Source organism: Ruditapes philippinarum, unplaced genomic scaffold (genome assembly GCF_026571515.1).
Source record: "Ruditapes philippinarum isolate M1 unplaced genomic scaffold, ASM2657151v2 ctg1652_1_1_1_1, whole genome shotgun sequence".
Lineage (NCBI taxonomy): Eukaryota > Metazoa > Mollusca > Bivalvia > Venerida > Veneridae > Ruditapes > Ruditapes philippinarum.
In genome coordinates, this window is record NW_026857665.1 from 116,573 (window position 1) to 139,100 (window position 22,528).

Below are 22,528 nucleotides of genomic sequence, written 5' to 3' on the forward strand. Positions count from 1 at the left end.
GTTTCAATTTTTAGCTCATCTGTTTCGAAGAAAAAGTAGAGCTATTTTGATTGCTGGGTTGCTGTTGACATCATCATGCAAAAACCTTTAATGTTGTCCATTTTTCAAACAATTTTAAAGGTATCAACACCAAAGACAAGATGAAGTTGTAAGATTGTAAGACAAGGGGCATAATTTTGAAAGAATATTTGAGTGGGGCCCCTTTTTGACTTAAAATACAAATTGTTCAGTAATTACGCAAATTACCATAAAAAAAAAACAAATGCTTAAATAAATATTCAGATTCTTCTTAAATAGGAAGTACAAAGATTAAATCAAACATAATGGACACAGATATAAATGCACTAGATTTAGAATATGACCAACAGTTTGTTATTCTCTTTTCAGAATTGTTTCCTTGGTGTAAATATTTCTCAGAAAAAAACAACTGGTCAAATGATTGCCTGTTTATGGCTGTAATGCATGAGATATTACTATATATCACGTATAGTTAATCACATTTTATGTGATGTTTGTTCATTATAGACCCTTGTTAGGAGGTCTCTGTCTTATAACTGTTGTTTCTTACGAGTAAGATATATTGGTGGCAATGTTTATATACAGATCTGTCAATTATACCATTCCTGATATTGATGTGCGTGTCTTTATGTGAGAGATATATATGCATGTATAGGGGGACTTTCAAGTGGTGATCTCACAAAGGATAAATAACAGCAAGTTACAAAATATTCTTACAAACTGTTGTAGCTTAACAGTGAGTGACCTACAGAATACCAAGATTTTTATCATGCCCCTGGGATTGACCCCGTCCCTGGGGTGACTTAGTTGATATAGTTTTGTAAGAGAAAACATATTTTCAGTCTTACTTCCTGAAAATACATGCCTAGAGTCCAAATATTTGTCATGTAGCATTGCCTTGTTGACCTCTACAAAATTAATATAAATCATGCCCCTGGGGTCAGTAAGCACCACTTATCCTGTAATAAAGCAATGTTTGATCAAATGCAAGACATGTTTTGTGAGAAATCAATTTCTTAGGAAATTATCCCAGTCACTGTTAGAGGAAAAATGAGTTAGAGTCTAATTAATCACCATTGTATAATTTTTCTTCTTATTCAGATTATTTACTCATAGGGCTAGCATTAAATATAGTCAGGAGTATCCTTGAAATATTCATTGTGGAAATGAATAAGAGCATGCAGAATTGAAAAACGTTTTTGTTTTATTGTAAGGGAGGGGGGTGGGGTTGAAGGTTGGAGTTGTGGAGAGGATGAACTGTCTGCATCAGACACGTTTTGCATCAACTTTGGATGAAAAAAAAATCTTTCTAGACTAAATTGTAATGGTATTTTTATTTTTTGAGAACATGTTTAAGAACTTAAGAATTTAAGAACAAACAATACAGAATATAACTGATTATGATATGTTTTCCCCTCGTCAATAGTCTCTGACACTATATAGCATTATATTCAGGACCTGTAGAGATTATTGTCTCTGATAACCTATATGGATAGCCAATATAACCTTTCATAGATTCTTTTTTTTCCTAGCAAAACAGTAATTGTTAGCTGCTGTATAGACCGCTGGTCCAAATTATTGGACATTTCAGAACTTGATTAAATCTTACAAAAGATCTCTATGCGTGCTTTGTTTGGAAATCTTTTCTTTTAGGCCATCAAATGTAAAAAACAATCATCACATAGAAACACCTTCGCAACTGCTGTTTTGCAAAGAATATGCCAGAAATAGATTATGCATGCAAAAAACCCCAAACAACACCCTTTCCTTCTGCACTTCTGCTTATTAAACATTGAATAACCTTTCTCTCCACTTTAATTGTTGCCAGTACCTGATTTCGAGGTTTCAATTCCAATCAAATCTAAGATCCCTATCAAAATAATGAACAGTTTCAAATTCAAAATTTACATTTTCATTTTAAAGTCAGTTGGCAAAGATGGGATAGTAGTATGAAGATTTGCAATTAGAAGGTAGAACAGTGATGATTTGAAAAGGTTTTACACTTGGCAAACTTAGGAGGGATGGAATCTGCAATGAAGTGGCAAAGATTTGTGACCGGGGGGGGGGGGGGGGGTTAAACTTATATGAACTTACAGCCAACAGGAGGGGTCTAAAACTGTGATGAAGTGGTAGGGATTTTTAACTTGACCAAAAGGAGTCACAAGGGCCTTGGTGAAGTGAACTTGGCTAACAGCTAGGGGAGACAAAACAGACATTAAGTGGCAGGGATTTCAATTGGAATTAATGTTTTTAAGATATTGGGATGAAGAAATGGGGATAGATTATTTAGTCAGTGTATTGGGTTTTGGTTTGTTTGGATGAAAGGATAAGGAAGTACCCCATCAATTACTGTGTGAAATGACTGAAAGAAAGGTAGACAGAAAGTAATTATGTCATATTTAGATGGTGAAAACTGTGTATGTCTAGATATTTGCTAATAAAAAATCCGAACTTTGAGTATCAAACCAATCATTGTAGAATAAGCCAGCATTTATTGGCCATTATCTTATAACCGATGGTCTTATGAAAGGTTTGGTAAATCATTAACAAAAGGAAAATATAGACTGTCTGCCTCATTTTGCAGAAAGAGAATGTTTAGTGAGATTTTGGCTACTTTTAGAAACATTTTTCTTATAATTATACTGGTTGTATGTGTTTCTGTATTCTGTGTTTATACAGGGTCAGTACCTTCAGGTAATTATACTGTCTTCTCCAGGTGAATCACTTGACTACAGAAAGTTGGTAATAACACTGTGGTCTGCATGCATTATTGATTATTTTAAATATCATAGGTCGGACATATGCACCTGAACTGTACTTTAAAGGGACTCCACTGAGGTTTTTTGACATGTTGGAACTAGAAATAATTTTTCGAGATAAATGTTTCGTCTGATATAAGTCTAGATTTATAAATTGTGTCAAAAATTTCAGATCCTTGTCTCATTCCGTTTTACCAGAATGATCATTCTAATGTGAAAAATAACCAAAAATGGAAAAGCGTAACATGGCTTTTTTGCTAATTAGGCAAATAATAGCACAAACATGATTTTCAGTTTATTTCAGAAAATATTTCTTTACTTTCTTTTACATATCTTTCTGTTTTTAGTTCCCGGCTTATATGTGTAAAAAAATTGAATTTCATGTTTTTATTCTTTTGGACCTCAGTGGAGTTCCTTTAAGAAAATGGATAAAAAATTGGGAAGACCTACCTGCCAACAGTTCATGTGATTAAAATTATTTAATTGTAAGTCACTGTATTGATTATATTTTGTTTTTGTTGTTTTCAGCCATGTGGTGTAGATTATGAGTTGAAGACATATGTGGCAGAGAATTTAGAGGAAAAACCTCATAAAAGGTAAATTTTCCATAACACATCCATAAAATGTCCCTTTTACCAATCATGATTATACACAAATTGTTAGCATTTAGTGTTGTCCAGTTTATTCTGAATTTTGCATATCATTAATATTACTATCAATTGTAATTGAAAAAGCAGTATCATCATCTTTGTGTAATAATGGGTCCTTCTAAACTTAATAAGAGTTAACCAGATATTGCACTAAGGTGACGATATATATTTTGAAACTGAATAAGAGAAAGTAGACCAATCAGGATACAATATCATCAACACATTAGAGAAAAACAGAAATAAAGAAAGCCCAACATGGCAAAATTGATATGAAAATATTTACGTTCAAAAACCCCACTGAAATTCAAAGATATGTAAATGTAAGACCAGGATTCATACAGTGCAAAAGTATAAGCATAATGAAGTGAATGTTACAAAAGTTTGAAATACTTCAAGCTTTTTTTTGAAAGGTATTTCTTCTCCATTCTACATATATATTAATGGAGCTACTATATATACATACTAGTTAAAGCATATTAATATTAACATCATATAATTTAAAATTTCATGGTTCTAAGAAGCTATTTTATACCAGATCAAGACTTGAAGCATAAAAAAAAACTGTTACAGATATGGATGAGAAATCTTATTTGTTTTATTGATTGTAGCTCGAGTGGCAAGTATTTGTCAAGTGTTATCTGTGATTTCTAGGGCAGATCTTTACCCTACAGGCAACTCTCTTTTTATTAAAAAATAAGAAAAAAAGTCTGTACATTTATTGTTTGTGTGTGTAGCTATATCAGTATATGACTATATATATATCAGTGGAGTCAGAGTATGGTTGTAGCATGATATTATATATTGAGTTGTGTTCGGTAAATTACTGAATTCAAAATTAATATGTCACCATTTGGCAATTAAATACTAAGGACATGATTGGTGACATGTCCGGGATCTGTACTCCTGGTGCCTTAAAAGGTGGATGGACCCTGACTAAGCTTAGAACATACGCACTCCTATGGTTGTGGCTTTAAAATGTTTTGATTGGCTGATTAAAGAATGAAATATTAATAACTGGGATGCACTTTTATAATTATGTTGAAATTCGATGGCTGGCCATGAATATGGTAGGCTCAAGACACTGTCCTGAATATGGCAGACCAAAGCTTACCTGCTTTAACAATTGAATATTTAAGACTGATTCGGTCATTGTGTTGAAAATAACAAGTCAAAATTGGTTGAGGGGTAAAGACCAATTATGGAAGGCCATGCATAGGGCAATTAGCAATCCACCATATACTATCGTTGTACTGTTGAGATTAACACACAAAACTTTTTTTAAGGAAATATTCAGTATGATATGAGAGAGTCAAATTTGAATTATCAAAAAATAATTATAATTCATTAGCACTATTGGAATAAAATGTTTGTTGAGTTATTTCAGTTTCAGTAATAAGGAATAAAAATTACAAGGTCTTATAGCAGTAAAACATATTATATATATTTCAGGAATTCCGTCCGTCTGGCCATAAGAAAGCTGACATATGCCCCGGAGGAGCCTGCACCACAACCTAGTGCAGAAACATCAAAAGATTTCATGATGAGCCCTGGAAATATAAAACTGGAGGCGTCACTTGATAAAGAGGTATGTTATTATTGGCTTGATCTTTCAGTGGGTGTGTCCATCTGGAGCTTCAACTTGGAAATTTATAAGTGCTTTAAAAAGAATAACATTAATGAGATGGTGTCTTGTCCATGACTCTGATCTGTGATCAAAGGTCTAAAGTGGGGACTGTGTCTGATGAATCATGTCCTAGATAGATTTGAGATTACAAGCTGGGAATGTTGTATCATTAAGCTCTGCTGAATGGAGGCTATTTTCTGTGTAACCTCCTTGGTAAGTCTGTCACTGACACTGTTTACATCTGTTGTATTCTATAATTGCAGGGAAATATATATATGTCCTATGGCCACAATTGCAGTTTACACCTAATGCTCCTCTAACAAAACATTCATCCATGTATTCATGGTCGTATCTCGTGAGACGGTTTTATCTCGTTATGTCAACAGAAATAAATAAAGTATCTCATTTATATTTTATCAAATGTTAGACCACTAGTTAGATATCATAAGTGACAAATATTATATAATGACATTAAGTTTCTCCTCTCTTACATATAGACTATCAGCCAGCAGGCATGATTCAGTATACATCCTAAATTCCCAATAGTAATTTTATTTTCTGCTCGCGATAATTTTCTAGATAATTTTTCTAGCTTTCCCAGAAAATTGAGAAATATTCAGCTACATTGAATATGATAATTTTATAATGGACATTGCAACATTTTCAAACCAAAAATTCAGGGAGTGTTTACTATAAAGATATTTTTTATGGAAATGATGCATCATGTGCAAGACCCAGGCAGTGGTCAAGGACACTGCAGGGGACTGAACTTTTGAATTTAATTCATATATTTCATAATTTGTAATATAGTTTGAAGTTCAAAAATTGAAGTTTGTGTCCAGTCCATAACTTTTACCTGCATGATTACATTAAATTAATTGTTACACTTGACCACCATAATGGGAGGTTGTATGGAAGTCTTAGCTCCCTATCTTAATGGTCAAGGTCACAGCAGGGGATTGAACTTGGTACATTGCATTGTTATATTCTTTAGTTCAGTATGGTCCAGTTTATCGAAAGATCAAAGCTACTAGATTTCACTTTAAAATTGGTGTACATGCACACAATTTATAAATTCTAACTCTTTGACTATTTTCTTGTTAAGCATTTATGTTGTGATGCAAATTTTAGTTAGATACTGTAAAACCTTTCTCCTTACCTTAGTGTCCTTTCTTTGTCAGATTGTCAGACTTTCTTGAAATATGACCGTAAAATCCATACAGATGTAGCTGTGTATTTCTTAAAATTAGACATTGTGTTTTCTCCTTACAGCCATAAGTCAGGATTAAGTTTATGTGCTGCAGATTATGTATCATTCTGCAGATCAAAGGTTTCTAGGCAGCACTGTCAAACCTTGTTATTTAATACATTCAGTTACTGACTGTTTTGTGCTGAACTCTGGAATATTATATTTACATAGTTTCATTGATGCTTAAAGGAAACCAATAGTGCAAGAATTGTTCAGCATAAGATACCATAAATATTCCAAGTTAAACACCTTTTTAATGCATTTTATCTAAAAATTGTTAAGATTAAAATACATAAAAAGGTGTTTAAAGAAAATCACTGTCTTTAAAGGCTTGCTTATAACAATGTCTTGGAAAGCCTAAAGCCTAGAAAAACAAACAAACAATGTAAAGCCTAAAAAATCAAACAAAAGTGTCTTCTAAAGCCTAGAAAAACACAGGCAATGTCTTGAAAATATGCATGCATCGTCTTGTAAAGCTTAGGAATTCTTGTAAAGCTTTAAAAATGCAGGTACATTTGTAATAGATTGTAAAACTTAGAAAGACAGTGTCTTGTTAAGCATTGAAGAAAGTGCTAAAGTGTAATATTTAGTAACACCAAATTGTTTTGAAGTCAAAAGTTCTTTTAATGAAAAAATAATATTGGTAAAAATCAGTATGACATGTATATTTTATAAACAACAAAATCTTAACATCAAAGTCCTGTGTCACATGTGTGACACAACAGTGAAAGTAAAGCATCAAGGTATAAAAGTTACGTGACCAGAAAATGTCTGCCTAAATCTGTGATTAAATCAGTGATTGATTTACCACAGAGCATGTTGATTGATTTGATGAAAGCATGCATGTTTAATGAGCATTATTACAGCTAATTGACACTTCTGTTAAATCAGCTTTCAGCATAAATACCAGGCTACCACGCCTTTAATCTGATCAAAATATCAATGAAACAGTAGAATAGATATAAGATATAGTCTGGAATTGTTTTACTGAGTACTTGTGTCCTTAAACTTTTGAGTACTTATGCAATGATTTGTCTCTTACCCATAACCTGCTGAATTTCTTAAATGGACTTGTCCAGCTTCCATTTTGGATTTTAGAACTGTCCATGATCATTTTGAGGGTGATAAGGATGACAATTTTAAGTTTGTCAGCAAACAGTATTAGTTCCTGGTGCAAGACTCAAGGGATGTATGGGCTGGCCTGGCCTGGCTCTATACTGGTGGTAAAGGTTAGGATAGGATAGGTAAACTGTTCATTATAATATCAGACAGTCCTGCTCATCTATACAGTGTTAACTGTTCTATGATTACCAAACTGATTTAGTTTTTCCCTTGTGACTGAGGGGATGTCTTGTTTGAGGAATAAAAATTGCAGCCAACTTTTATCGCTGTGTGATAGTAAGAGGCGACTAAATGGGTTTGAATAACTGGAGTCTGTGCATCTCTTAGCTCCAACAGGGGAGGTGGTTATTATCCCTGATGTTGCTTTGAAGTTTGTAACACCAAACTGTGTTGGTGCTGGGTAAATCCAAACAAACAAACAAAATCAGTTTAGCCTACTGATAATTGAACCCCCCTCTAAAAAACAATGGACAATTCCAAAATGCAATATAGGACTAGTCTATTATACAAATCGGTGATGTAAGGGTCAGATAGTTGATTTCTTTTCTGAGCCTTTTTTTAGATATTTCAGATATGACTGTTTAAATTTTGTATAGGAATTTTTTCTGGCTTTTTCAAAATTAATTTGGTAGATTTTCTCAGGTTTCTTTTTAGAAATACAGATACCTACAATTTTCTGGCGTGACAGAAAAGATCTGTGTAAAAAAAAAGTCATGAATAAAAGCGACGGAGAAAATGTTATAATCATAATAAAAGCTTTATATGAGTGTGTTTCAAAACGTGATATACTTTATTGATTTAGGTTTAAAGTGAACCATCTTTCTCCCCGAAAAAAAAAGCTAGCACTAATTACTTTGTCGCCCAGTGTGCGTGACAGTCTTTGAGCAGGAATAATTCCGTATTAATTAAGCCCATCAACATAATTGAATAACTTTTAAGGCGTATTTTCCAACATGAAAAGGTTTAATGGGATATATGAGATATAGTTTGATGATGAACGTTAGCTGTTGCTGAGATAAATGCAAGAGGAAAGATACTGATCAAAGTTGTGAAGACCAACAATATTACATACAAATAAAAATGTTATAAACCTTATTAGCTTCCCTGCTATAACTGAATCTAACAAAGTATGTGACCAGTGCAGACCAAGATAAACATGCACATCCATAGGCATCTGCACTGTTAACTATTTAGTGAAATTTTCCTTTAAATGGTACAAAGCTATGTTTTATGTAAATATATATTAAAATTAATTAAAAGTATAATTATATTGTTTCCATAATCTTGTGGTTGATTCTCCAATGAGTTATTGCATAGAATGTCTCTATTTTTTAACACATATGAATATTGTATCTTTGTTAACTGTAAAATTTGCAGCAAAATTGAATATTTTGCTGCTATTTTCAGTAGAGTTTTAACAGGTTTAGCTACGATTTCATACATGTGCCATTCACTCTTGAAGAAAAACAGAAAATTATTCTTTCATTCAAGTACTTTGGAAGAATCTTTTTTCAAAATTCAAATGAAAATTTTATAAACTGCAGGCAGCAGACATATAGCTTAATAGACTTAAAAATGATGAATAGTACATTTAATGTACAGTATCAAGTAAGTTATGGGTTAATTAGATAATTTCATCTTGCTTTTTTTATTTGGCCAAGGACATAAGTACAAATGTATTCACATTAATGGCCATTACTTGATCACATGAGATGTTTTCATTATTTTGTTCTATTTACAGAAATATTATCATGGAGAAAGCATAGCTGTCAATGTTCTAGTCGACAATAATACTTCAAAAACAGTCAAGAAAGTAAAATTGTCAGGTACATTCCATTTCCTTTATAAAAATATCATATTTTTACGGATTATGATTGCATTTATGTTTGGTTTGTCAATATGTTATATTTATTAAGGTCACTTGCCCCTTACTGCTGTGGGTTCGAAACCCAACAGGGACTTTACATTCCTTCATGTGAGGAAGCTATCAAGCTAGCTTAAGGAATGTCCTTGATTCTACTCAGTTGCCTGTTTGTGCGTAAAACAGTGCAAGGACTAAAGGGCACTTGAAGTCTTTTTGCACCAGTTAAGCTTGAAAAGTTGCCATGCGACCTCTACTGTGTTGGTCCAACGTAGAATGCAAACAATAAAAAAGTGTCTGACGTAAAACACAAACAAAAAAAGTTATATTTATCTTTAAATTATATCTTTGTCCTTGATACATTCTTGTAAATATGCCATAAGATGTATACAGAGCTAGTATAAGACCAATATCTTAGATATTTGGTGTTTTGTACCTGTCATTGATTAATCCATAAGGCTATATTATTAATTTTGTCAAACGGACATGTCAAGCATCTATTGTTACAAATATTATTTGCTATAAACACAAATGTACATGTTTCATTTTTGGCATTAAATGACAATATTTTTTCACAGTTCTAGTGTAAGGTTTGAAACAAATATTTTGTTATTTTACTTGCTATCAGTACATCAGTCTCAGACTTTAACATTGTACGAGCAAAACGAGGCAGAGCTCGAAGTTTATTCTCTGGAGACTACGTAAGACTTTCAGATACAAGAGCCAAAAAAAAAAAGAAATATAGTGTAAAATAATTGACGAAATTATTTTTTATAAAAATATTTGAACAAAGCAGGCTTTAATTTAAACAGTAGAAAATTTTTTGGCTTTTATATCTGTTAACATAATGACTATGTCTGCAAGGATCCTAAATATATGCTTTAATGTAGACGTGTACAATAAACTTATGGTATCATATCCTTTATAATGCTGGCATAAACTTGGCTTACTTGGTCAGTTTCTGTTTCTGATATTAGTATTGATTCACATTGTGTTCTGTACAGCAAAATTTTACTGTACAATATATACTGTACTAACTAAAAGAAATTAAGCACTAAATTTATCACACTGACATCAAGGTATTTTGTGTGAACTTCATATCTCATTAAAACAAGTTGTTATTGACTTCTGATCAAGCTTTACACTTCCATAAGATCATAATTGTAGGCCTCTTTCCCAAGACACATGTTTTTAGCATTTTTTTCCTGATATATATACCTATTTGTTATTGCCTTCATGGCTATAATTATAGGTTACTGACCAAGACCCATAATTCTAGCTTAAATTTTAATGAATTATTCTAAAATTTGAAAATGCCTAGTGAAAGCTCTTCGCAGATAATTGTCGTGTCAAAGATTTGGCCTATCTGAGAGTTTTTGTTGCTTTTTCAATTCTTCATTTAGTCTAGTACACACTTAACACAGAAAGTGGTGAACTAAGTCGTACTTAAGACACAGAGTGCCATTATCTTAACCATACTAGACATGGAAAGTGGTTAACTTAGTCATACTAGACACATAAATGGTTAACAAAGTCATACTAGACACATATTTTAGTGGTTAACTAAGTTCTACTAGGTATGGAAAATTGTTAACAAAGTCATACTAGACACATAAATGGTTAACTAAGTCATACTAGACACATATTTTAGTGGTTAACTAAGTTCTACTAGGTATGGAAAATTGTTAACAAAGTCATACTAGACACATATTTTAGTGGTTAACTAAGTTCTACTAGGTATGGAAAATTGTTAACAAAGTCATACTAGACACATATTTTAGTGGTTAACTAAGTTCTACTAGGTATGGAAAATTGTTAACAAAGTCATACTAGACACATATTTTAGTGGTTAACTAAGTTCTACTAGGTATGGAAAATTGTTAACAAAGTCATACTAGACACATAAATGGTTAACTAAGTTCTACTAGGTATGGAAAGTGGTTAACTAAGTTATAATAGACACAGAAATGGTTAACAAAGTCATACTAGACACATAAATGGTTAACAAAGTCATAATAGACACATATTTTAGTGGTTAACTAAGTTCTACTAGGTATGGAAAATTGTTAACAAAGTCATACTAGACACATAAATGGTTAACTAAGTTCTACTAGGTATGGAAAATTGTTAACAAAGTCATACTAGACACAGAAATGGTTAACTAAGTTCTACTAGGTATGGAAAATTGTTAACAAAGTCATACTAGACACATAAATGGTTAACTAAGTTCTACTAGGTATGGAAAATTGTTAACAAAGTCATACTAGACACAGAAATGGTTAACTAAGTTATACTAGGTATGGAAAGTGGTTAACTAAGTTATAATAGACACATAAGTGGTCAACAAAGGTATACTAGACACATAAATGGTTAACTAAGTTCTACTAGGTATGGAAAATGGTTAACTAAGTTATAATAGACACATAAGTGGTCAACAAAGGTATACTAGACACATAAATGGTTAACTAAGTTCTACTAGGTATGGAAAATGGTTAACTAAGTTATAATAGACACATAAGTGGTCAACAAAGGTATACTAGACACATAAATGGTTAACTAAGTTCTACTAGGTATGGAAAATTGTTAACAAAGTCATACTAGACACAGAAATGGTTAACTAAGTTATACTAGGTATGGAAAGTGGTTAACTAAGTTATAATAGACACATAAGTGGTCAACAAAGGTATACTAGACACATAAGTGATTAACTAAGCCATTATAGACACAGAAAGTGGTTAACTAAGTCAACTTTATACAGCTTATAATGGAGATGTTGCCATGGAAATGATTTCCCCCCAGAATGTTGAAATGTATTTGATGTTGAATATTTAATATAATAGTATATTATGAACTGGATATATTTAATCACAAATATAATGTATATAATACAGCTAAACACAAATAGAAATTAGAATATTGTAAGCAAGTTTTAATTTCCCATGATTGCAGAACTAATTATAAGCTGAAGTGAGGGGCAGTCTGAGTACTCAAGAACTGGGTTGAAAAAAGAATGTTACCTTTGTTATTTTGATTTGTAGACATTATGAATGTGTTTATCTGTATATTTCTATTGTTAGCTTTCACAAACTTGTACAATACATGTTAGCACAAAATTATATTTATTACTGGCTTTATTAGTTTTAAAATTTAGATTTTGTATTTCTTTTCTTTCATCATTTTTACTTGTCAAGTTAAAAATTCAAGTTGAAACATAAAAACTAGTGTTAGGAAGTTGATTTATGGTGACATTGAAAGAAAAAAAAAAAAAAAATCATATATGCCATTATTTCTAGATTGCATTCCAGGACACCTTTAATTCTAGATTGTGGTAGGGGGCTGTGTTGGTGGTAGGAGGCTGGGTCGGGGGAGGGGGTTCATTAAGAAATCAGGAGGAAAATTGTTTTTAAGATAATTACGTAGTACATACAATTAATTTACCAATATTTACACCTTGCAAGCATTATGATAAATTACAAAGACAAAATGTCAAAAATTATTGGCAGTTTATCTATCATTTTATTAATGTGATAAGGTTCCCTTAAACTGTCAAAAACTAGTATTATAAACAGTTACATGTATGTTAAGTCTGGACTAATTTACGAGATTTACCAATCAAAGGGCTACTGTCAACAGTTCCTGAGTAATACCATACTATAATGTCTCATGCTGGACAATCTGAAATCAGCATTTTGGGGTAGTTAACATTAACTTGCATATAAGATTACTTAAAATGGTAATTTTTCTTGCTGCAAATGAACTTATTTCACTGGGACAAAACTCTTCTCTGGGACACCTCAGGGATTATACCTGATTTCCGCGGCAGTTCTGGACATCCAGGATGTAATGACATGTATGATTATGTATAAAGCCAGTTTATATGCTTTTGAAATTGTTTATGTTATCATAATCAGACAATCAGTATAACCATATAGTTTATTACCTCCCTTTTATTTTACCCTACAGTGAGACAATTTGCAGATATATGTTTATTTTCCACTGCCCAGTATAAATGCACAGTAGCTGACATGGAGAGCGAGTAAGTTGATATATTTCATATTTATTCACCATTTCATATTATTATATGAGTGACACTAAAAAGGATTGGAGCACCATACTAAATACCGTATTCCGTTATATACCTGACAAGGCGCTTGAATGATAAAGTGCTAAAATCTTGCCTTTTTATCCAACGGAATGAACTTTAAAAGGTCTAATTCATCTTTTCACACCGATTTTTGTATGTAAATGCATGAAAAATGTAATAATCGACGAAAAAAAAAAGAATATTTGTCTATTTTGAGATCATGAATTTTGCAATCGTCTATAGGTACCGCTCCAATCCTGTAATGAGTTAAATCCTTATTATATCAACTATATATACAGTGTACAATGCATCAAAGTGGGAATTTCAGATGTAACTCCATAATTTATGTATATAATGTTAACAGTTATTGTTACTTTAAGAATATTTTACATGGTAAAGTAGCCTATAAAGTACATGTAAAAAAGCAACTTTATATAGCAGTTTTGGTTTATATATATAAGACAACTTTTTCTTTCATTTACAATCTATTGTAATGAAAGATTTCAATTGACTTCTACATAGATATTTACATTTTTTATATCTGTGTATATAACCATTTAAGACAACTGTTGCATATATAACCATTTAAATATAGTGTTGAATTTAACCATTTAGAAATGATGCTGTTATATAACCATTTAAATCAACTGTGGTATATAACCATTCAAAATCAGCTTCAGTATATAAACATTAAAAACAACTACAGTAACATCTGTGGTATATAATACATCTTTTGTATACAAATATATTTAAAACATTTTAAAACATATTTTAAAACTGTAGTATATAACCATTTGAAATGTCTTTGGTATGTAACCATTGATAACTTACCCATATGTGGTATAATTATTATTATAACCATTTAAAGAGAAGTATTTGAGACATGTATGCTATACCAGTATGTAAACCATTTACATGCATACCAATTGATAGCATTTGAAACTTCTTTGGTATATAAATATTTGAAACATCAATGGTGAACTTTGTAAGTATTATATAGATATGCACGGTACATATTACAAAAAGTGAAGTAGGATATTTTTATTCACATCTTCATTCCAAATGTTTTTACAGACTACGTTTTGGAAGAGAAGTTTTTGCACATTATAATAAATTATAATCATGGCACATTTTGCATTATGAAACTTGATATTTTGCAATAAAACATTTATTTTATACATTCTGTTGTTTTAAAACATGAAACAATATTCATTGCATTTATTTTATATTAATTTCTTGTATATTTTTTCTTGATATAATTGTAAAAATTTGTAAATTTGTTTCTTACAAAAGTTTGGGGAAAATGTATATGTCTTACCGGGTATATATTTGAAGGTTAACATACCCCTTCATAAAATTATAAGTTACATTAATTGAAATTTGTCAACAATCATTGTGTTAACATTTTATATTTTTGTTTGTAGAGAAGGATTTCCAATACAGCCAAGTCAGACTGGTTTCTGTAAAGTGTTTCACCTTACTCCGTTATTATCAAATAACCGAGACAAAAGAGGTCTAGCTCTTGATGGTAAACTCAAACATGAGGACACAAATCTTGCCTCATCCACAATGTGAGTATACAAATTTTGCCTCATCCGCTATGTGATTTTACAAATTTTGCCTTATCCACTAAGTTACCATCATAAATTTGGCCTCATCCACTAAGTTACCATTATAAATTTTGCCTCATCCACTAAGTTACCATTATAAATTTTGCCTTATCCACTAAGTTACCATTATAAATTTGGCCTCATCCACTAAGTTACCATTATAAATTTTGCCTTATCCACTAAGTTACCATTATAAATTTGGCCTCATCCACTAAGTTACCATTATAAATTTGGCCTCATCCACTAAGTTACCATTTATAATTTTGCCTTATCCACTAAGTTACCATTATAAATTTTGCCTTATCCACTAAGTTACCATCATAAATTTGGCCTCATCCACTAAGTTACCATTATAAATTTTGCCTTATCCACTAAGTTACCATTATAAATTTGGCCTCATCCACTAAGTTACCATTATAAATTTTGCCTTATCCACTAAGTTACCATCATAAATTTGGCCTCATCCACTAAGTTACCATTATAAATTTTGCCTTATCCACTAAGTTACCATCATAAATTTGGCCTCATCCACTAAGTTACCATCATAAATTTGGCCTTATCCACTAAGTTACCATTATAAATTTGGCCTCATCCACTAAGTTTCCATTATAAATTTTGCCTTATCCACTAAGTTACCATCATAAATTTGGCCTCATCCACTAAGTTTCCATTATAAATTTGGCCTCATCCACTAAGTTACCATTATAAATTTTGCCTTATCCACTAAGTTACCATTATAAATTTGGCCTCATCCACCATGTTACCATTATAAATTTGGCCTCATCTACTATGTAAGTATATAAAAATCTTGCTTCATCCACTATGTGAGAATACAAATCTTGCTTGAACCACTATGTTAGTATACAAATCTTGCCTCATCCACTCTTTGAGTTAACAAATCTTGCCTCATCCACTCTTTGAGTTTAAAAATCTTGCCTCATTCACTCTTTGAGTTTACAAATCTTGCCTCATTCACTCTATGAGTTTACAAATCTTGCCATATCCACTCTATGAGTTTACAAATCTTGCCATATCCACTCTATGAGTTTACAAATCTTGCCATATCCACTCTATGAGTTTACAAATCTTGCCATATCCACTCTATGAGTTTACAAATCTTGCCATATCCACTCTATGAGTTTACAAATCTTGTCTCATCCGCTGTGAGTTTACAAATCTTGCCATATCCACTCTATGAGTTTACAAATCTTGCCATATCCACTCTATGAGTTTACAAATCTTGTCTCATCCGCTGTGAGTTTACAAATCTTGCCTCATCCACTCTTTGAGTTTACAAATCTTGCCATATCCACTCTATGAGTTTACAAATCTTGCCATATCCACTCTATGAGTTTACAAATCTTGCCTCATCCACTCTTTGAGTTTAAAAATCTTGCCTCATTCACTCTATGAGTTAACAAATCTTGCCTCATTCACTCTATGAGTTTACAAATCTTGCCTCATTCACTCTATGAGTTTACAAATCTTGCCATATCCACTCTTTGAGTTTACAAATCTTGCCATATCCACTCTATGAGTTAACAAATCTTGCCTCATCCACTCTTTGAGTTTAAAAATCTTGCCTCATTCACTCTATGAGTTAACAAATCTTGCCTCATTCACTCTATGAGTTTACAAATCTTGCCTCATCCACTATGTGAGTTTACAAATCTTGCCATATCCACTCTTTGAGTTTACAAATCTTGCCATATCCACTCTATGAGTTTACAAATCTTGCCATATCCACTCTATGAGTTAACAAATCTTGCCTCATTCACTCTATGAGTTTACAAATCTTGCCTCATTCACTCTATGAGTTTACAAATCTTGCCATATCCACTCTATGAGTTTACAAATCTTGCCATATCCACTATTTGAGTTTACAAATCTTGCCATATCCACTATGTGAGTATCATCCACTATGAGTTTACAAATCTTGCCTTTATCACAAACCATGGCTCATCCACTAAGTGAGTATTCAAATCTTTTTTTACTAAAGTTTTCAACTGTAAATAGACTGTATAAGAGTAATAAAATATTTTTATTGTATTTTATTTCAGTGTACAGGATAATGTGCAGAAAGAGAATCTTGGTATAGTTGTCTCATATAAAGTCAAAGTTAGACTGATATTAGGATTTGGGTCTGGGTAAGTGCAGAAAAACAGAAGGTGAAGGTTGTATACATGTAACTATACTTTACTTTTGACCACTCCTACAGTCTTTGTGTTAAAAATCTTTGAATCTCATTTTGTTAAGCTATGCTGTGAGTTTAAATCCACATTTAATTTGAGTATTCAAGATTTGACTTTGTGAAACAGTTTCAGCCAAGCTTTGAAATAACTTATGTTCTACCCAGGTTTGGATGCCAATTTGTTCCTGGTCATGCATGTTAGTTCCAATGAATGCCATAAATAATTCAAGATGGTCAAATACAAGCCTCAAACTGCTGTATATAAGAGTCTAAGACTTTTGATCTTTAATGCAAGGAAACAGTCGAGCTATCTTATGGAAGGTCTGTGGTTCTTACTATGTGTCTGCTTGTGCTTGGAATAATGCAATGAATAACAGTAGAGGTCTTTCTTCATCAATAAAGTTGAAATGTCACCTTACAGTCTTTACAGTGCTGTGACAGAAAGGTCAAATGAAAAACAATTAATGATAATTAATTTGACAGCACAGAAATGGAGAGTATAGTATTTATTTGTTGTTTTACAGAGATTTATCTGTTGAATTACCATTCACGTTGACACACCCCAAGCCCCCAGAGAGTCCGGCTCCATCAAGGCAAGGAAGTATTGCTAAACCAAATGATGGAAGTGAAGCTCCTGTTGATACAAATCTCATACAATTGGATACAAAGTAAGTCACGTGACTCAAACTTCAGGTTGCTATGGTAACATAACAAAGTAAACTCTGCTTATAACAATAAACAGGGGGCAGAATTTATGTCATTATGTCTGGATATCTTTATATCTGGGAGACAACCAATTTGAAAACAATAGTTGGGAACGTGGAAACAGCAACGTTATAAGTGGTATATGGTTGTAAGTGGAGTTTACTGTACATAAAAAGGGAAGCAATTGCCCTAGTGGTTTAAGTATCAAGTACCTTGGTTTGAGTCCTACTCTGGTCTAAATAATGTTCTTTTTTCACCAGTACAGTCTAGGACGTAACCTTCAATCTTTCAGAGCAATCAAGTGACAATAAATATGTTTTGACTAAGTAAAAAGGGTATAAAACATTTTCTGATAAATAACTTTTCTTGGAATTCATTTTTGATTGGTTCTTTGAAGCTTTTTCTTCTTCAATGTAAAAAGTTACATGTTACAGTCACATTACCTCATAATGTAAAAGCCCTAGTTGAATAATTATGCCCTTATTCAAAAAAAGTGTAGTATGTAAACAAAAAACATCAAAGACTTGGGGTGTTCTCTTGAAATAAACAAGCTTGTCTATGAACAAGACTGCTAGTTGACCTTAAGAGTTTGATATTCACTTTGACATAAATTTATAATAAACATCCAGTCTTAAATGAGTCTTTAATTTCTGTGTATGTTTGCTTTTAAATACATCTACGGAGCCATAATTTTCCTCAAAGGTACTAACATGTGAAGAAGTTGTTCCTATAAACATTAATATTAGAATATACATGTATTGTACTAGCTTCTAAAATATATATGATATTATACACAAAACCCTTGTATATTTAATATTATATAACCATATATATAGATGCTTTACCTGATGTTCATAATGACATACATGTCGTATATAATTTTGTTGGAGGCATTTTCTGAAGTTTTCTGAAACTGAATTAGATGTAGACTTTTATACATGTAGACCTTAAGTCCAAAATCTAATGATCCTTTGATGACCCATAGCAGGTCAATAGCACTAATATTGTGTTAGGCCAGTTAGCACACTGTCTAAAGTTGACAACAGTCTACACTGTCAGCTGCACAGTTGTAATGCCATTGGCTTCAATATGCCAGAAATGATCTTCAACAGGTCCACTATGAAATAGGGAAATTCCATTATAGTAATATTGGAAGTTTTATCTTGTTCAATTGGTCAGTCTGTAATTCTGGAATGGACCCATGTTTTAACAAGGCCATGTTGTATTTAGAGAGTCAGTCTGTAATTCTGGAATGGACCCATGTTTTAACCAGGCCATGTTACATTTAGAGAACCAGTCTGTCATTCTGGAATGGACCCATGTTTTCACCAGGCCATGTTACATTAATTTTAGAGAACCAGTCTGTCATTTTGGAATGGATCCATGTTTTCACCAGGCCATGTTAAATTTAGAGAATCATTCTGGAATGGACCCATAATTTCACCTTGCTATGTTACATATAGAGAACCATATTTGTCACTTATTACTTCATATTTTGATCATGTGACTTTGTTCCAGTTAAAAAAATGTTACAATGTAACATTAATTAACTGTTAATAGATACTGAAATTTACAATTGCCCAGAAAATGTTACAAAGAAAATTAATGCTAATTGGCAATTTACATGTTTCATCTTTAACCCATTACTTCATATACACGCCTTTTAACGCCTTTTTCACCCCCCTCCCCTTTTTGTTGTCTCAAATGATGAAAAAATGCCTTATTTAGGCCCCAAACACTCGTTTTTGTTTGAGAAATGCTGTTAAAAAAAGTGACCTCTTTTTCGGCGCGGCCCCCCAACCAAAAGATACATCAGGGGGTTGCCAGAAGGGGGATGTGCCCCCTTCTGTTTTGGGGGGTTTGAAGGGGGGCGGAGTCCCCCTCATCGCCAAGAAAATTTTAGACTTGTGAGAGGCTGTAAATGACCCCAGATTGATCATAAGGTAACGTGTAACCAACGCTGAAAAGCATTTGACTCTATCTCAATCCATTGAGAAGTTGCAGCACTTTGAAATCAATTTTGATGGAAAAAATCAACGCAAAATAGTGATTTTTGGCAATTTTGAGATGTCCCCTCGTTGCCATGGTAACAGAAAATTTAAGCCTGAGCATGTTGTTGCAAGGACAATGGTCCAGTCAACATTTGTGCCAAGTTTGATTAGTGTTGAAGCAGTTTTTATAGTATTATAGCAATTTGAACTTGTAACGGGAGACTTTTCAATGAAAACAGCCATTTTTCACAAAATGCTCATGAAGTAATGGGTTAATGAAAAAAATAAAAAAATCTACAAAACAACACTTTTTCTTCAAATTTATATGACAGGCCATGTTTAAACATGAAAAAACGCAATTTAGGGTAATTTCAAGTATTTTCATCATTTTCTGTTAACCCATTACTTCATATACACGCCTTTTAACGCCTTTTTCACCCCCCTCCCCTTTTTGTTGTCTCAAATGATGAAAAAATGCCTTATTTAGGCCCCAAACACTTGTTTTTGTTTGAGAAATGCTGTTAAAAAAAGTGACCTCTTTTTCGGCGCGGCCCCCCAACCAAAAGATACATCAGGGGGTTGCCAGAAGGGGGATGTGCCCCCTTCTGTTTTGGGGGGTTTGAAGGGGGGCGGAGTCCCCCTCATCGCCAAGAAAATTTTAGACTTGTGAGAGGCTGTAAATGACCCCAGATTGATCATAAGGTAACGTGTAACCAACGCTGAAAAGCATTTGACTCTATCTCAATCCATTGAGAAGTTGCAGCACTTTGAAATCAATTTTGATGGAAAAAATCAACGCAAAATAGTGATTTTTTGCAATTTTGAGATGTCCCCTCGTTGCCATGGTAACAGAAAATTTAAGCCTGAGCATGTTGTTGCAAGGACAATGGTCCAGTCAACATTTGTGCCAAGTTTGATTAGTGTTGAAGCAGTTTTTATAGTATTATAGCAATTTGAACTTGTAACGGGAGACTTTTCAATGAAAACAGCCATTTTTCACAAAATGCTCATGAAGTAATGGGTTAATGAAAAAAATAAAAAAATCTACAAAACAACACTTTTTCTTCAAATTTATATGACAGGCCATGTTTAAACATGAAAAAACGCAATTTAGGGTAATTTCAAGTATTTTCATCATTTTCTGTTAACCCATTACTTCATATACACGCCTTTTAACGCCTTTTTCACCCCCCTCCCCTTTTTGTTGTCTCAAATGATGAAAAAATGCCTTATTTAGGCCCCAAACACTCGTTTTTGTTTGAGAAATGCTGTTAAAAAAAGTGACCTCTTTTTCGGCGCGGCCCCCCAACCAAAAGATACATCAGGGGGTTGCCAGAAGGGGGATGTGCCCCCTTCTGTTTTGGGGGGTTTGAAGGGGGGCGGAGTCCCCCTCATCGCCAAGAAAATTTTAGACTTGTGAGAGGCTGTAAATGACCCCAGATTGATCATAAGGTAACGTGTAACCAACGCTGAAAAGCATTTGACTCTATCTCAATCCATTGAGAAGTTGCAGCACTTTGAAATCAATTTTGATGGAAAAAATCAACGCAAAATAGTGATTTTTGGCAATTTTGAGATGTCCCCTCGTTGCCATGGTAACAGAAAATTTAAGCCTGAGCATGTTGTTGCAAGGACAATGGTCCAGTCATCATTTGTGCCAAGTTTGATTAGTGTTGAAGCAGTTTTTATAGTATTATAGCAATTTGAACTTGTAACGGGAGACTTTTCAATGAAAACAGCCATTTTTCACAAAATGCTCATGAAGTAATGGGTTAATTGCTATATTGTTCTTTGTTAGTTATTGCATATCAACAATTTATGACTTCTTTGATTTGTATTTTAATACATAGAAATAAAAATGATCTTTTATGTCTGTTTTCATCAAATTTTCATGTCTTCTTTATAAAATTAAGTAAATCTTTGAGAATTGAGACTTGTTTTAATTACAATACAACTGAAAGTTGCCAACTTTTAGCATTTAAAAGGCAGTAGTATGTCAGATATAAACAAAGACTAGTAAGCAATAATCATGTATTCATCGTTGTTTATAATGTATACATTTTAAATTATATCACATACTCGTAATACGGTAAAAGATATTCTCCCAATGTTTCATTTTTTTTTTTTAATATTTCACTTTTATACCCCTATCCCTCACACCTGATGTAGTAATCACATTGTGTATTTGTTTTATTACTAAATACATGATATTTAAGGCGTACTCAGTCAACATGTTAAGGTTTGTGACTTTAAATTGCTGGCAATTTACATATACAATGTACTAGAAAAGCAACAATCCTGATGACCAATTTTCAGAGTTATTTCCCTCTTGTTTAAAAAATGTCATGAACTTTTCATATTGCCTTTTTATTTAGGAAATACAATTTAAAAAAAAAAATACTGAGTTATTACCCATTCATTATAAAATGTTAATAAATTAGGATTTGATTAGTAAAATGATTAAATTTTGAAAGAATACTGTACTCTATAGATTGGCAGATTGCTTATATCACTGTAACTCTAATATAATTTGCAGTTGTATAGAGATTGCTTTGTGAGCAATACACAGCGAGTGATGCAAACTTAATGAACTGGTATTTCCTGGCGTCTTTATTATATTATTTTAAATTATGTTATTGATTGACTTTATTATATAATCTTATT

General features: G+C 32.5%; 1 protein-coding gene across 4 annotated transcripts in view; it reads left to right on the forward strand.

Moving 5' to 3' along the window:
- Positions 1-22,528, forward strand: part of LOC132750529 (beta-arrestin-1-like) — an 80,354-nt gene that overhangs the window by 50,322 nt on the left and 7,504 nt on the right. For all 4 annotated transcript variants that reach the window (XM_060740524.1, XM_060740523.1, XM_060740525.1 and 1 more), the window contains 7 exons: positions 3,306-3,373; positions 4,877-5,012; positions 9,164-9,248; positions 13,247-13,319; positions 14,792-14,938; positions 17,038-17,124; positions 17,693-17,836. In XM_060740524.1, the coding sequence (XP_060596507.1) occupies positions 3,306-3,373; positions 4,877-5,012; positions 9,164-9,248; positions 13,247-13,319; positions 14,792-14,938; positions 17,038-17,124; positions 17,693-17,836 (740 nt within the window). The remainder of the gene's footprint in view (positions 1-3,305; positions 3,374-4,876; positions 5,013-9,163; positions 9,249-13,246; positions 13,320-14,791; positions 14,939-17,037; positions 17,125-17,692; positions 17,837-22,528) is intronic.